The sequence below is a fragment of the Choloepus didactylus genome, chromosome 7 (assembly GCF_015220235.1).
Source record: "Choloepus didactylus isolate mChoDid1 chromosome 7, mChoDid1.pri, whole genome shotgun sequence".
Lineage (NCBI taxonomy): Eukaryota > Metazoa > Chordata > Mammalia > Pilosa > Megalonychidae > Choloepus > Choloepus didactylus.
In genome coordinates, this window is record NC_051313.1 from 152,635,059 (window position 1) to 152,652,550 (window position 17,492).

At 38.2% G+C, this 17,492-nt stretch overlaps 1 protein-coding gene across 1 annotated transcript in view; it reads left to right on the plus strand.

Annotated features, from left to right (window-relative positions):
- Positions 1 to 17,492, plus strand: part of GMDS (GDP-mannose 4,6-dehydratase) — a 646,510-nt gene that overhangs the window by 498,171 nt on the left and 130,847 nt on the right. Inside the window, exon 8 of the mRNA XM_037844924.1 lies at positions 17,159 to 17,277. Within this exon, the coding sequence (XP_037700852.1) occupies positions 17,159 to 17,277 (119 nt within the window). The remainder of the gene's footprint in view (positions 1 to 17,158; positions 17,278 to 17,492) is intronic.

Genomic DNA, 17,492 nt, shown 5'->3' on the forward strand with positions numbered 1-17,492 from the left:
TACTAAAATGTAAGGGAAAACATTTAAAATTCAGTTTTGAGATTTTATCAGTTTGATAAATATTCTGATATCTAAATACTCTTTTACCCTTAATAAACACAATGAGATGAAAACACTATCATGTTGTTTGAAAAATGAACAGGTATATCTGATGGCTTTAACACACTTCATTTTGAAATCCCAGCACACTTCCCATCTTCGTAAGAAGGTTAAAATCACAACATTCCCATCTTCCTCTTAGTAAACAGTACTCTCAAAGCCCTCTCTTTCTCCCTTTCAGTTAGAGGCTGAAAGAATGAAGCACAAATCCTCTCCAAGCCAAAAGTTGCATCATAAATACTGTGTGATCAATAAGTACATTGTGATGGTTATTACATAGCTGATTAACTTATATGTCTACAAGCCAACACTTGACTTGAAAGTCTGGTCTGGTTCCTTGCGGTGAGAACGTGGCCTTTGCTAGCCTTCTCTGGCACAGAGCTCTGGGAATGCTCTCTCCTGACCGCAACCTGGGTACAACCCTTGAGTTTCGTAGTGACTAATCTATCAGCTGAGGCCTGCCACTGCTCTGAAAGGGCATTTTGTCTTTTCAAGTAGAATCAAAATACCAAGATATTCAGTTTTGGGGGAGGTCAAAGAATCAGAAACCATGTCAGATACCTGGTTGTGTGTCAGAAACCGTGTCAACTATGAGAAGATGGAAAATTTTGTGGCATCATTTTTCTCAATGATTGGGATAAATGCAAATGACTCTAAGCAGTCGAGCACTTAATAATGAGATGATGCAGAAAGGCATAACTTAATAAAAGTTGCCCATGTGTTTTGCAGTTCACTGTTGAAACACACTGTGCTTCCAGTGCATTCTTTGGCTTTTTCGTAATTGGTTTATGTCGTACAGTATTTTCATTCATGTCAGGACCTTAAAACTTCCTCTTATTGTTTTTGTATTCCTCATCGCACACTCTCTGCTTCATTTTTACGGAAGTGGAATCCTTGGGTCTTATAGTTGAAGTATAGCTTTGTTGTCTCAGACATTGATTTTAATTTCACCAATTGCAGGCTAAATAAACCATTGTGTTCTTAAAAAAAAAAATTGGCAAAAAAGCCGAATATGTTAAAGACTCTTGCTTTTCTTTGCTGGTGAGATTTCCCAACTGGAGCTTCTCTGTTTTATTTTGCCTCTGGCTAACATCTAAAGATCAGTAATAAATCTCTATGCAAATACTTTCATGTATTAAAATAACAATATTTTGACACTCATTGACACAAGCAAAAAAACACAACACTAAATTAGTGTTCAAGAAAACAATGAAGACATTGTTCATTCACATGAAATGAATGTGAAAAATGTTGTGTTGTGTTAACAGAAAAGGTTGCTCCTTAGAAGTCAACCTTTGGTGTTTGCCTAGATGACAGGACTTAGGGTGTTCTGTAGATATAGACATTTTTTTAATGTTAATAATGGATCTTGAGCAGTCATTTATGCTTCTCAGACTACTGAAAATGTTACTCACCCTATATATATATATATATTAATTCTCCAGAGCCTGGTAATTTGAGTTAAGTTTCTGTAAAAAAATTTTAAGGTATTTTTCTGGATATTTTAGAATTTTTAAATACTTGATAAGTTAAATATTTTGAAAATATTAATTTAATTTATCACAGCCTAGTTTTTCTACTTATAAAGTCTTATAGGATTCATCTAGAGTTATATAGACTTAATAAAAAAGTTCCCTTACCTATCTATGTGTTTTTTCTTATTTTATCATATATTTTATTGTAGAATATAACATGTATACATAACAGTGTTAGCTTTCCAAGTGCAATTGAACAAATAGAGAGCAAATTTCAAAGAATATTATAGGTTACAATTCCACAGTTTCAGTTATTTCCTTATTATGAAATATAACATATATACAAAAAGATAATATCTTTCAAAGTATGATTTAACAAGTAGTATCTATGTGCTTTTAAAATGATTGAACTTCTAGAACTCTCTTGGTCTTTTTGTTAATCTGGGGGAATATAAAGGAACTTATTGTTGATTTTTCAGTAGTGTGGAGGGCTCTTAATAGGAGGGAAGTTTTCTCTAAATTATCATTTTTTTATATATTGGGGAAATTATTTCATCTTGTATTACTAGGCTCAAATATTACTGTTACAATAAATGTTTTCTTAAATATGACTGACCTCCCCTTTCCATCTATTTCAATCAAAGGGCATTACAAAGTCAGCATGTAGGAAATAATTATGACAACAGAAATACTACATTTATGAGTAATCGGTAACAGCAATTTGAGCTCCCAGAAGAACAAAGTCTAAATACTGTTCATTTTGGGATCTTTTTATTTTTAGCAGCCAAAAATTAAAGGAAAAATTTTTAAATCCTAATTTTGTTCAAGTATATTTTTAAGTGCACTGACTAGGAGAGTGACTTTTAAACTGCAGCCCTAATTTTTGTGAATCAGGAACCTGTAGGGAAAAAGACGTAAATGAACGAGTCAGATGGGACCCTAAACTCTTAGCTACAATGTTCACAACATTGTGGATGTAATTAACTCCCCCAAATTATATATTTGAATCTGGTTAGAAACAGAAATTTTAGATTGAATATATGTCACTAGAATAAAATTTTTTAAAAGCCATTGGAGGGATTCTGGGAAGATGGCGGCATAGAAAGAAGTGGAAGACTTAGTCTCCCCCAGAACAATTCATAAATGAACAAAAAACCAGTAAATAACCTGGAATAACAGCAGGGAGACAAACGTGACAGTACACTCAACATCCACCGACATGAATTGGGAGGAATGCCCGAGATCACACCATAAAATCTGTAAGTAAAATTGCGGACCCGCGCTGAGAGCCGAGAACCTAGAGCTGAGAGCCCCTCCCTCACGGAAGCCACGCCGTGCACTTTCTCCGCCCAGCTCCAAGTGAGGTTTTAATATTAACTGCTCAATACAGACAGCGAATCCTCAACAAGCAGACAGAGGCTTTTGGTGACAACTGACCTTGGGAGAATCGCAGGATAGGGAGCCCAGAGGATCGGGTGCTGTATCTGGCTGACGGGAGAACCTGGGAGTTTTCCTGTCTCTCGCTCTCTCTCTGTGGAGAAAACCTCAGCTGTTCTCAGCCCACAAGGCATTGCAGTAAAGACAGCCTCAGACATTCTGCATTCTGAAATGAGCTGAGAGCCCCACGGCGCGGCCCAGCGGCCTGGGGCTTCCCTTGGGGGACGGCACACACTGATGACGTAGCACGGCATTTTTCTCTTGGCTGAGGGAGGATCGCGGCTGGGAGGGGGGATTCACTTGGAGAGCCCAGGGGTGCTGCGCCGAGTCCGGTGGTTTGTGAGACACGGAGAGAGAACTGCCCTTCCTCCCTGGCCACCCATGCACGCACCCCACATCCAGGATGGACGGCTCCAGCGGCACACCCAGGCTGAGTTCTCCAACTGAACATATGGGAATCGTTTCCCCACACTCCGTGGAAAAAAGGTTCAGAACTGACTTGAGGGATATAGGTGACTCACAGATGCTGTCTGCTGGTTAGTTAGAGAAAGTGTACGTCACCAAACTGTGCCTCTGAAAAATTAGATCGATATCCTTTTTTTTTTCATACAACTTGAAAGAACCCTATCAAGTAAAACAAATGCAAGAGGCCAAAAACAACAGAAAATCTTAATGCATATGATAAAACCAGACAATATGGAGAATCCAGCTCCAAACACACAAATCAACATTTCGGAGGAAACGTTATACCTCGCAAAATTAATTAAAGAACTACAGTCAAAGAATGAAAACATGGCAGAGGTTTTAAAGGACATCAAGAGGACCATGGCCCAGGACATAAGTGCCATAAAGAAGACCCTAAAAGAGCATAAAGAAGACATTGCAAGAGTAAATAAAAAAATAGAAGATCTTATGGAAATAAAAGAAACTGTTGGCCAAATTAAAAAGACTCTGGATATTCACAATACAAGACTAGAGGAAGCTGAACAACATCTCAGTGTCCTAGAAATCCACAGAACAGAAAATGAAAGAACAAAAGAAACAATGGAGAAAAAAATTGAAAAAATCGCAATGGATCTCAGGGATACGATAGATAAAATAAAACGTCCAAACTTAAGACTCATTGGTGTCCCAGAAGGGGAAGAGAAGGGTAAAGGTCTAGAAAGAGTATTCAAAGAAATTGTTGGGGAAAACTTCCCCAACCTTCTACACAATATAAACACACAAAGCATAAATGCCCAGCGAACTCCAAATAGAATAAATCCAAATAAACCCACCCCAAGACATATTCTGATCATACTCTCAAATACTGAAGAGAAGGAGCAAGTTCTGAACGCAGCAAGAGAAAAGCAATTCACCACATACAAAGGAAACAATATAAGACTAAGTAGTGACTACTCAGTGGCCACCATGGAGGCGAGAAGGCAGTGGCATGAAATATTTAAAATTCTGAGAGAGAAAAATTTCCAGCCAAGAATACTTTATCCAGCAAAACTCTCCTTCAAATTTGAGGGAGAGCTTAAATTTTTCACAGACAAACAAATGCTGAGAGACTTTACCAATAAAAGACCTGCCCTACTTCAGATTCTAAAGGAAGCCCTACCAACAGAGAGACAAAGAAAGGAGGAAGAGATATAGAGAATTTTAAGAGACATATATAGTACCTTACATCCCAAATCACCAGGACACTCATTTTTCTCTAGTGATCACAGATCTTTCTCCAGAAGGGACCATAAGTTGGGACATAAAAAAAGCCTCAAGAAATTAAAAAAAAAAAAAAAAAAAATTGAATATACTCAAAGAACATTCTCCAAACACAATGGAATACAAATAGAAGTCAATAATTTTTGAACTATAACTCCACTATTTACTTCCTACATGATAAAAAATACACAAACTCTAAGACAAATCAGTGGTTTGAACTCAATGTAAAATATGTAATTTTAGACAACTATATAAAGGTGGGGGAATGAAGGAGTATAGGAACATAGTTTATGTGCCATATTGAAGTGAAGATGGTATCAAAGAAAAACGAGATTGATAGGGATTTAAGAGGTTAATTTTAAGCCCCACAGTAAACACAAAGAAATTATCAGAGAATATAACCATAGAGATGAAAAGTAGAGTCTGGGTTAAGAGAAATGGGGGAAGGGGCAATGGGGAGTTAAGAAAAGAGTGTAGGATTACTGTTTGAGGTGAAGGGAAATTTCTAGTAATGGATGGTGGGAAAGAACATAACATCATTCTAAATGTGATTAATCCCACTAATGGAAGGCTAGGGAGGGTGTGGAATGGGAAGATTTAGGCTGTATATATGTTTCCATAATTGAAAAAAGAAAAAAAAATAGTCTAACTAGATGACAATTGAATGCTAAGGATGAACTTGGATGGGATTGGAGGGTGGAGGACAGGTGGCTCGAAGGGACACAGTTGAGACATAAGGAAAAGGAAATATAGAATGTAAGCATTGTATCATTATTGAATCTCTTATACTTCTTAGCTTTGCTTAATGGAATTACATAAAAGAATGTTCTTGTTCATGGGAAGTACATACATGAATTACAGTGTATGTTCAAGGATGTGTGCAGCTAGCTCTCATATGTTCAGAAGACAGAGCAATAGATGATGGACGATAGGGAGGGAGGGAGGGAAAGAAATAGTGATGTAACAGCATGTTAAAGTTGGTGGATTGAGCTACCGGAGGGGGGGGGGGGTCAGGGTATGATGGAATTCTGTGTATGGGGCTAGTATTGTTTTTGCAACTATTCATGTAACTTTGAATTTATTTCAAAATAAAAAAAAAAAGAGGGGGAGGGCTATAGTCAAAGGTGTCAATGTCACAAAAGACAGTAAGGCTGTGGAAATGTTGGAGTTTAAAGGAAGCTAAAGAGAAAGCTAAAGAGACACAGTAAATCCAAGACCTTGACCCTGATTTGATTTTCTACAGGAAGGAGAAAAATCACCAACTAGAACATTACTGAATCAACTGGAATATAGATGGTAGGTTAAATAAAAGCATTTTATAAATGTTAAATTTACTAAGTTGACAATTCCACCAAAGTTATATAATGGAATATCCCTACTCTTAAGAAATAAACACTAAAGTACTTAGGAATAAAGGGCCATAACGTATATCATTCATGTCAAATGGCTGAGGAAAAAAAATACAGTATATGTGTCTATCTCCCTAGATAAAAAGAGAGAACAAATGATAAATCAAACAGGGTAGAAGACTAACAAAACGGGTATGGATATTTTCTGTACTATTCTTATTCTTTCAACTTTCCTGTAAGTTTGAAATTATTCCCAAATAAAAAGTTTTTTAAACAAGTTTTGTTTTACACCTCCAAAAAAAAAAAAAAAAGCCATTGGACTGTACAACACAGTGAACCTTAGTGTAAACGATGGACTGTAGTTAATATTATAATTATAATAATGTTGTTTCATCAATTGTAACAAAGATACCCCACTGATGCAAAGTGTTAACAATAGGAAAAGCTGTTGGGGGAGGAGGGGAAGGTCATATGGAACTCTGTTTTCTGCATGAAATTTCTATAAACCTATAAGTTCTAATTAAAAATTAAATTTGACAAAAGAAAAATTCAGATGGCATATCTAGTTCCTTTATATTCCCCCAGATTAACAAAAAGACCAAGAGAGTTCTAGAAGTTCAATCATTTTAAAAACACATAGATACTGCTTGTTAAATCATACTTTGAAATTCAGCGGTCACCATTGCAATTGGGGACACAGCAGTCATTGGGATTCATAACAAACTAACAAGAATTCTCGAACACTCCCCTACTCCTCTGATCTGAAACTATCGTTTCCTCCTTTGTGCTACCAAACCTCTTTTTTTCTTTTAATTATTTTTTTATTGTAGAATATATCATAGAGACATAGAAGTTGTAACTTTCCAAGTGCAATTTAACAAGTAGTTAGCAAATTTCAAAGAATATTACACGTTTTCAGTTATTTCCTTAAACATGAAATATAACATACAAAAAGCTAATATCTTTCAAAATGAGTTTTAAAAAGTAGTTATATAGGAAATTTCCAAAGTTCTTATGAGTTGTACTACCATAGTTTTAGTTACTTCCTTATTGTGAAATGTAACATTTATACAGAAAGATGATAGCTTTCAAATTACAATGTAACAAGTAGCTGTAGAAGAAATTTCAAAGGATGCTTTGTATTACAGTTCCACCATTTCAGTTCTTTCCTTCTAGCTATTTTCATGCTAGCATTTACCCCAGCAGCCTTGTGTTATCTTGGGTTGCTGATTGGATACAGAGCCGTCTTTCCCACTAGATTCTGGCAATGCCATATACCCGTTGGCGTTGCCTTCCCAGCACTATATACAGAGCCTGGTACATGATTGATCCTACATGCGTGTAGGCTGAACAAAAGTCAGTAGGTCTTGTTTAGTCTCTAGCTGTCTTTATCTGAGCTTGTGGACACAACGTGCAGAAGCCAACTCAAAGAAATTCAAGTAAGAAGAGTTTTATCAAAAGGGGCATCAGGATCCTTCACAGGAGTAGCAAGTCAAATCAGCTTTTCTCTGTGTTCATTTTTCTCCCCTTACTCTTCCTCCAATCTGTGGTCTCTCTTTTCCTATCCCTCTGCATCCTGCATGCTCAGCTCTGCAGTGTTCCTTCCGCAAGGCTCCTCCCAGCTTCAGCTGGACCTGGGTCGGGCCTGCCCTGACCCCGTGTGACAGTCCACAACTCTATGCTCAACACTGTCCCACCAACTCAGGCTCTGTGTCTCTTTCTACAAACTTGTTTGAGAATCTGATTGGCCCAGCAGAGGTCAGGTCTCCATCCATGATAATGAGTCGGGGACTAGGAGGCCACAGGTATAAACACCTGGTATAAACAGAGCCACCTTGATTCACTCCTGTAGCAAGAGCAGTGGGTAGAGATAGTTTTGCTTAGGAGGAAAGTTTTAGAAAGTGAGCCTTGGCTGACGTCTCCTGGACACTGTCTAGATCTTGTATCTCAGAAGTTGTTTCTTAAATTGAATGCTGTGTTCTTGGAACCCTTTTTCCTCTATCAGTGTTGGAACTCTATGAGCCAGGCCCAGTGTCTACCTTGTTAATCCCTACTTGGTCTCCCCAGACTCTAGCACAGTGCCTAGCACATCACAGTCAACAAATTATTGATTGATTGGTCCCAGGGTCAGCCCACAGAGACCCTGTGGCTACTCCTAACTACCATTTGTGACAAGTTTTTACAGGAAAGTGCATGTTAGTGTAGTGTGATTGAAAGCATACTAGAAAAGGACTCAAGGGCCTAGTCCCAGCTCTGCACTAACTAGATGTATGACTTTGGGCAAGTCACTTGATCATTCCAGTTTCAGTTGCTTCATCTTTAAAATAAATTGAACTAGATAATCTCTGAGGCCCCTTCAGCTATAAAATTCTATGGCTGTGACTAACAGAATCAGGATTAAATTCATCCTACCCTATCAGTCTTTCCTCCCCATGCTATATATGGGTACAAGTGTTTGGCCATAGAGATGAACTAGATTCCCCAGGGTCCAATAACTCTCATAAGCTACTAATTGTCATTGTCATCATCATCATCATGATAAATAATAGTTCTCGAGCACTTTTTGTGTTCTAGATGCTGTTCTAGGCACTTTGCATATATTAAGTAATTTAATTCTAAAAACAACCCTGTTGGTAAGTCCTATTATTATTCTCATTTCATTGGTAAAGATATTGAAGCACTGGAAGATTAAGTTACACAGTAACTGGTTCCAAGCCTGAGCTCCAAACCACTACCACAATGTCTGTCAAACTGGGGTCCCCAGATCAGCATAATCAGCATCACCCTGGAACTAGGTAGAAATGCAGATTTTGGAGCCCCACCCCAGGCTTATTAAATCTGAAACTCTGAGATTTAGCGAGGCCAGCAATTTGTGTTTTACCTTAAAATGATTCTGTTGCACCCTAAAATTTGAAGACCCCCTGCATCCTCTCTTCAGCACTGCATCTCAACAAACTATAGAAGTAAATGGTTCATAGGGATTTACACCACAGGTGTTCCAATTGGCGAAGTGGGGCATGGCATTCCTGTCCATTTGTATGTGAATGAGGCAGGTAAATTAGGAGCTAGTTGTACTGCTTTTCAATCTCTCTCTTTCCTAGCTGTCATCACTGATGAAATCACCACAGGAAAAAAAGTTGGGAGGTGGAGACCATTACAAAGAAGGGAGGAGAGGGAGATTATTCCTCATATATGCTGCAGAGAGGATGAGAAGCCCAGCCGAATCTACTGACAGGTTGAGCAAAACAGATTAGTATAGTGCATCACCTGGACGATGAACATGCCTTCCGTAGCACAAGGCAGCCCGTTTAGCCCTGAGCTGTCCCAAATGGCATGCAATGTAACTAGTTTGAATTGAGACATGCTGTCAGTGCAAAATACACAGATTTCAAAGACTTAATACATTTAAAATAGTGTAAAACATCTAATTAATAATATTTTGTATTGATTAGATGTTGAAATGGTAATATATTGAATGTATTGGGTTAAATAAAATATATTAAAATTAGCCTCACCTATTTCTTTTTACTTTTTTTATAGGGCTTTTAGAAAATTTAAAATTACCTGTGTAGCTCACATTGTATTTTTAAAGGACAGCACTGTTTTAGACTCATCTTGTAAAGTTCTATCTGCATCTACCTTAATGTGTTTAACGTGGTGTACATACAGTTCTAATTTTCTGGGAACAATGCTGATCAGTTCTGAAATGGAGAGATGTGTGGCAAGGCTAGGACATGCTATTCAAGGGAGCCAGAACGAGCCAAGAAGTTGAATTCCAGAGGTAGGAATCAGACCAAGAGGCAGAATCAGGTGATCAGGATGGGCTTGAAGGATAGGTCAGTAGAAAGGTCGGAGCTGGCTTCCCAAGAACAGGTTTAGGCAGCAGGGCCGGGAACCCTAAGGAGGGAGACTGGCAACCAGGTGGTCATGAATGTAAAGAAACTTCCTGCTGCATGCCAGAGCTTTTATGTAGTTGCTGCTGGCCCAGAAACTAATTCTAGAATGACTTACCTGGGTATGTGAGTGGGAACAGATAATTGGAAACACCTGGCTGAGGTAGGTGGCTGGGCGCGCTCCAGGAAACAACCACTTCTGGAAGTATGTTCCGACAGTAATGATGTTAGGGCCAAATTAGATAGTTTGTTAAATTATGGTGACCTGAAAGTGAGTGTCCATATTCCGGGTGCTACTCTATGAATTATTTTTGTCCTAACTTTATATCACTGTACAATGTCAGAGATAGAGCTTTACATTGGAACTAAAGCTAAAGCAATAATGCTTATTATAAAGAAAAATAAAATAATTTAATTGCTACCCTGAGAAAATCTGTTGATATTGTAGTTACCATGAGAAAGCCTTTTGTGGTAGATTGTTTCTAGAGATGGCTACAACAGTCCCTCCCATCCTGCATGCCGTTTTGCAAAGTGACTTTGCCACCCCCCACATAAAGGGGTAGAGAGCCTGTTTCCCCTTAATTTGGAATTGGGCTGGCCCTGAAACCAATAAATAACATGTGGAGGAAGTGACCCTCTTTTTGCCCTTTTGGAAGTAGCCACTATGTAAAGAAGTTTGGGCTAGACTAATGAGTGATGAGAGAGCATGGGGAGAGAGAATGGCCATGTGGAGGAGAACTGATGTGCATTGGCATCAAGGACCCAAACCAGAAAGCAAAGCCATTCAGATCCTACAGCCCTGGTTAAATCACCTTGGCCAATGTGACAGGGAGCAAAGATCAGCCATCACCACTGAGCCCTGCCTGATTCCTGACTCACAGAATCCTGAGCAATTAAAAGGTTTAAATCACTAAGTTTGGGGATGGTTTATTAAGCAGCAATAGATAAGCGAAGCATCCTTTATTTGTATGTACATTTTTCTTTAAGGTTCCTTCATACATTATTTGCATGGTCACATAACTTTAGGGCTATGTGTAGTTGCTTGAAATAATTATTTATGCACTCACTCAGAATATATTATGCTGAGTATTATATCCAGCAAGCTGTACAGACTTAATCCTTATCTTTTGAGATGTCATCTTTAAAAATGGATGTATAGAAAACGTCCATTTTTAAATGACTGAACAAAGGCATTTTCATGCAATAATCTTTCCTTGAAACCTCTAAAATAAAGGAAAAGAATAAAATATTGAGAAAAGAAAACTTTAACTTCATTATTGCAATAAAATGGTCACGATCTAAATTACAAAGTCTTAAGATTTGAGACAAATACTATGAGATTTGGGCAAAAAATAAGAGAGGATGCTAGAAACTTTATGTATAGACTGTGGATTTTTCTCAAATTATCAGTCCTGAAAGGCCCACAAAATAATGTTACTTAGAGAGAAATCGAGAATATCCTTATAGATACCCACTTCTACACTTCAAAATGGCAGATAAGATGCTGCTGAAGGAGAAACCCATTTTGTTGTCTATGGCATATCTTCCTAGCTGAGGGCCACCAAAAATTGTGATCTGGGGTGAAGGCAGAGAGCAATTAATTCCCAGATAGCACCATAGCAATCCTGTAATTTGTGGGCTATTCGGCGAGCCACACTAACCAACTAGATGTGGAAAACTGTGAGCAGCCATGTCTTGGGGCAGAGAACATAATGGGTTTGGTAAGAGGGCTTTGAGAGAAGTCTGAAGTAAAGCTGCAAGCTGCCCTCAGTGCACTTTCCTGTTCCTCATCATAGAATTCTTCAGCAACTAGCCAGCTTCATACAAATATTAATAATAATTGTAAAGACATAATCCCAAGATCTACACCTGGGGCTGCATGTGGGGAGAAGGCTGCAAGGAGAAGAAAAGAAACATTAGCAAAACAGTTAAGAGCACAAATAATAAGGAGTTAGAGTTATCCAAAGAAAAATATGTAGCTGGAGCTTAGGTATTTGTTCTCCCTGTACTCAAAGAAATTGCAGACATGTTTTTGTTAAGTTTGCTTAAAACAGGAATGGACAAGTTGCAGTCCAAAATAGATAAAAAGCAAGCTGGCACTAATGAGGAAGGACAGGGAAGAGAAAAAGAAAGGCTTTACAGAGATTGAAGCCACCTTAGCAATAAAAATTTAAATAAATGTAACTGAAAACAATCTTGTAGGCAGGCATGAGGAAATCACATAAAATGATACAGGAAAAAAAACATAGAAATGTTTAGATAGAAGATGATAGATATAGCAGAGAGAACAAAAGAGATACAACATATGCATAATTGGTGGAATAAAAATATGTTCAAAGACAACTAGAAAAAAATAAAGATATAACTGAATCTGCATGTCAAAAGTGCAGAAAGTATCCCAGAAAAGTTGCTTCAGAATTATTAACACAAGATGAGGAGCTTTTAGGTTTTATATTGTTTCCAGCAAAGAGAACTAACTCTCCACCTTGGAATTTTTAGATTGTTAGAATTTATTACTGGAATAAAAGGATAAAGGGCAAGGCAAATTTAAGCACAGATGCTTTCTTTCAATACATTTGATGTTGATGTAGAATGATATTTTAACAGCCAAAAAAAAAGAGCTAAATATTTGTGTTCTGTTGAATCCTGTTATTTTTAGTGCTTTTATTAATTACTTATTATTTTGTCTTGTTCATTAACTTTTTATCTTTAAAATGTCTGAAGGACCCATAATAGGACTACATATGCCAAAGTGTTTTTTCCCATGAAGAAAATTAATAGATTGAGAGGACCATAAGGCAGACTTTGGTTTTATACTAGAGTATTTTCTTCATATCATTTTTTTTTTTTTGAAAAGTTGTGGGTTTACTTAATATAGTTTTATTTGTTTTAATGGAGTCATTTGATACATGTTTCCCAGCTATATCAGAGTAGGGTGACTCTCCTGAGTCAACCCTCAGACTGCCTGTGTGGATCCCTCAAAGCATAACGCCTGGCCTGGCAAAACACTACTCGAAGTCCTGACCCAAACGGTAAATGCCAGCCTGTCATCATGAAAACAGCTACTGAGCAAAGCTAAAAGATAAAAGGTATACAAATGGATCCACACTGGACATCCCTTATTTAGAATTTTAATTTCCATTTGTTCACATTCTTATGATTTTTAATAGAATTATTTCTGAGGGTTTTCTCCATGAAATATGTATAGTCCTATTTTAAGATCATTTTTGTGACAGAAGCACACAAAGCACAGAAGCACACGGCTTAAAAGGTAGCAGCCAAATAAACATAGTTAAACATAACCTTGATTAACAAATCTTGTTATTCATGGATGACAGCTCAGTTAATAAGTGTTTGTGGCTTGGATACTGAACTGGAGGTTAATGGAAAGGTGGAAGCAATTGTAGAATCCAGATTTTTAAGACAAACACACATCACACCCCAAAAGGCATGCATGGAATCAGGTGTAGTTAGTCGACTGTGGTGATGTACTTCAGGTGTTCTCCTTCACTGGTCCAGCTGTGAACAGCCAGCAACTGACCAAGGAAAGAGGAACGGCCCTTCACTGCCCAGCCTTCCTGCTCCACATCTACACTCATAATTTGAATGATAAATAGTCATTGTGGGAAAGAGGCATTTTTATTTGAAAATTTTTAAATTAAAGTTTTATTTTCATTTCTCCAAATTAGGTTTGTAGAACAGATAAGTTAATTATATAGTTACAAGGGAGCACATATCCAAATTTAACATTTATACCCATCTAGACTTGACCTTTAAATGTAAAGGGTGTGGATTATTTCCCTTCAACTTATGTGCCCCAAAAGCAAAATGAATGTGAGATATGGTGTGAAAACGGCACTGGTGATTTGCCATGAAGGAACAGTTTTATGTTGAAGAATGTGAAGCCTTGGTACATTCCTTAACTGATTTTCTTTCCTCCCTGTGGGATGGATAAAAAGCGAGATTTTTTTCTTCATTTGCATTTGGTAACCAGGTCAGGATTGAAAGTAAATATATATAAAATGTGCAACACACTTATATCCTTAAAGGGTACTAAAAGAATGTGGGAAGACTACCTTTTGCCTCCTTCATTTCTTGTGAGGCAAAGAGAAAGGATTGATGTCTTAATCATGTAATTTCAAAAGTGTTTCTGTAGTCAAAAGCCAAAGTTGGGGGGTGATTTTATCACAGATTGCAGCCTGGCTGTGTCATGGGTCGTGTGGTTCAGCATGTGAACAGGAAGGTGAGAATTGGTGACCTTTTGCCTCAGTTGTGCCATCCGTCAGAGAATAAATGGACCAAATCAACTTGTGCAGCTGTCGGAGGGGGTGAATGGCGGAGCCCTTCCCACACAGGGACCTTTGTGTCCTGGGCGTGACCTAGCATTATGATGGGATGCACTGTGGCAGATTACTAACCCATTATCACACCAGAACACACCATCATTTATCTTCTAATTCAGAGTGTCACCTGTTCTTCATTGACCAGTCAATAACCATTAATTATAGTCAGTGGAAATTTAAACAAAGCCCTTTCCCTCCGTCAAAACTAGTAAACTATTCAGTAATAACAAATAAATCTGGAGTTGTATATCCTTTCCTTTCCCATTCCCAGACTGGAGTCTGGTACAATATGAACTTTAGAGGAAATGCCTAGAAATTGATAGGTCAAAGGCCACAGATAGTCTGATGGAAAAGGAAAGAACAGATTCTTGGCATTGACTGTAGTGAAAGTGAGAGGTTCTCACTGACCCCCAGATTCCTGTTGGTTACAAAACAAGCACTGGGGAGCTGGTGCCCAGTGTCTAAAATAATCCACTGTTTACCATAATCATAATTTCTCTTTTAATTTTAAGCAAGCCCTTGCTTTCTTGCACATGACTAATAATCTGATTTTTAGACCATTTTGGCACAATAAAGTGTTTCAAAAGAAATAAAGTGAGCCTAGAGGTCCTGAAAGACCTACCTGAAATGTTATTTTTAGAATGGAAATTTGAGTAAAACACATTTAAATGTATTTACCCTGCATTTACATCTACTCCTTCAGGAAAAAAAAAAATGTTCCAATAGAAATTCCAGCCAGAAGCTTAATTTAATTTTTTTCAGCAATCTATTAAAGTATTTTGATGAAGACTAAAACACGTTAGTTGTGTGCATGCGTGCCCGTGGGTGCGCGGGTGTATGTGGTGGGGGGTCTGTGCGCAGGCGCGCGGGGGAGCGGGACAGTCGGCTTGCTTGGGGAGGGGTGGCGCAAGGGGCCGCTCAGACCCAGGGAAGACCAGGCGCGCTGTCCGCTTTAGGTCACACCGGGGGAGGTAGCAGGACTCGTTCCAGTTCCTAGACCCGAGACCCCTGTCCCGAATCAGAAGGTTAAATCAACGGAGGAGACAGACAAGGGCTAGGGCCCTGGGGGCGGAGGGACCCGCGGGGCATCTGTCAGGAGGTGGGGGCCAACGTGCTCCTTATAAAAGGCGCATCTTCCCTCAAACCCACCCAGGCTTGGGCGGGACGCGTGCGGGGCTGCAGAGCTGGAGTCGCGGCCCTGTCGTCCTGGCCCCGAGGGTTGAAGCCTATATTCATCAACCATGATCTCCTAATATGAAATGAAACTGCAGGTATTCCATTGATGTGAACAAAACTGTCTCCTGGCAAGTTTCCTCAGACAGTTCCTGAAACTATTGCCAGTGACCCACCCGGAGTGCCACTTCCAAGGCATGAAGTGTTGCCCAAGGTCTTACCTTCCATAAACCGAAAACACTACTTTAGGCAATTGTAATAAACCAAAAATACAGAACTAGTATGTCCCAAGAAATAATTTAAAATAAATGGGAAATATGTACATGTTGTTTTATTTTTATTCTTTAGAAGGCTGCCACAAATTCAAATGAATGAGGAGGATTTGAGCTTTTTTAGAGGAATTTTCTGAGAGAAAATTGGCTGTCCCAGTGATTTCAGCATCCTGTTTTTCAGCTGATCTAACAGCTGCGAGGGTGACCCCAACCAAAAGTTTTCTTTAGATGTTATAACAAGAGTGCAATGCACTTATATTGGGGATTGTGTTAGAATGAAGTACCTGTTATTTTTATCTATTTTATTTTGCTAAGTGGGTAGGAGTGATGAAAAAAATATTGATTGTCTGGACCTTTCTTATAGAGACATGCTTCTTTCTAACTCAACTTCTAAAAAATCCATATCTCCTATCTGTGTAAGAAAAATCTTTATAATTAATGTGAGATTATTTGCTACTGAAAAAAAAAAACAAAACTCTTCTGAGTTGGACCTGTGATATTTTCCACCACTTTGTGTATTTGAATATAGCATTGCATTTTTGCCCAATTAGACTTTTCATTTCGACTGAGAAAGTGCACCAGTATGATGCATCCATTTTGATCAGGGTGTGGGAGTACCTGAAATGCTGCCTTATGAAATACTTAACTCTGCTGCAAGCGTTTTCACTACCTCCCAGACAACTTTTTGAAAGTAATAGCACTCTTCATTATATTATGGAGGTTTTTTTTCCCCTATTAATGATTCTTGTTTATTTTTTTATTTTTTTTTTTTGATGTCACTAGATTGGAAAAATTTCAATGTTATTTTAAGAAATTAGGTGCTATTTTTGAGGGCAAAAAAAATAGTTCTAATTATTTTTTCTGCCTTCTATCTACAATATAAAGGACAGTTAGATCGCACTTTCAAACTCTTCTTAAATATAGTATAAAAAAAATTATTCCCTGCAGGCACTTCACAATATAATTTCCTCTGAATTGTGGTCCAGTCACCTCCTGCATGAGAATCACATGGGAAGTTAAAAGAAAACATTCCTAAGACATGTTCTCCAGGCCTGCTAAATCAGAACCTCTGTGGCTGTAGCCCAGTAATCTAAGAAACTCCCTGTATGATTTTGATTCAACACTAAAGTTTAAGAACCACTGCTGTAGAGTATTGTGTTAAAATCAGGCTCATTATGTTGTTGAATATAATTGTATTGTAGAATATTGTATTAAAATCAGGCCCATTTTTTAGCTGTGTTTGTTCATATTCAGTTATGTGCATTTGGTAACATATTTCCAGAAGAGCCATTTAGTGCAACATTAATTTGGATACTTCTCTCTCTCTCTCTCTCTCTCTCTCTCTCTCTCTCTCTCTCTCTCTCTCTCTCTCTCTCTCTCTCTCTCTCTCTCTCTCTCTCCCCCTATCTCCAGGCGATGTGGCTGATGTTGCAGAATGATGAGCCAGAGGACTTTGTCATAGCAACTGGGGAGGTCCATAGTGTCCGGGAATTTGTAGAGAAATCTTTCTTGCACATTGGAAAAACCATTGTGTAAGTATAACTGAGAGTTGATTTATGATCATTCATCACACACGTGCTGAAAGTTTTGATCATGTGCTTGCTATCCTGCTTTGTTTTTTTTTTTTTTTTCTTTTTCCCTTTTCACTCTTTTACTGAGCAATACAGGAGCTTCAGTAAGGAGCAGTGACTTTGTTCATCACTAAATCCAACTCCAGTTATTTTATATGTCACGTTTGCACCATCTA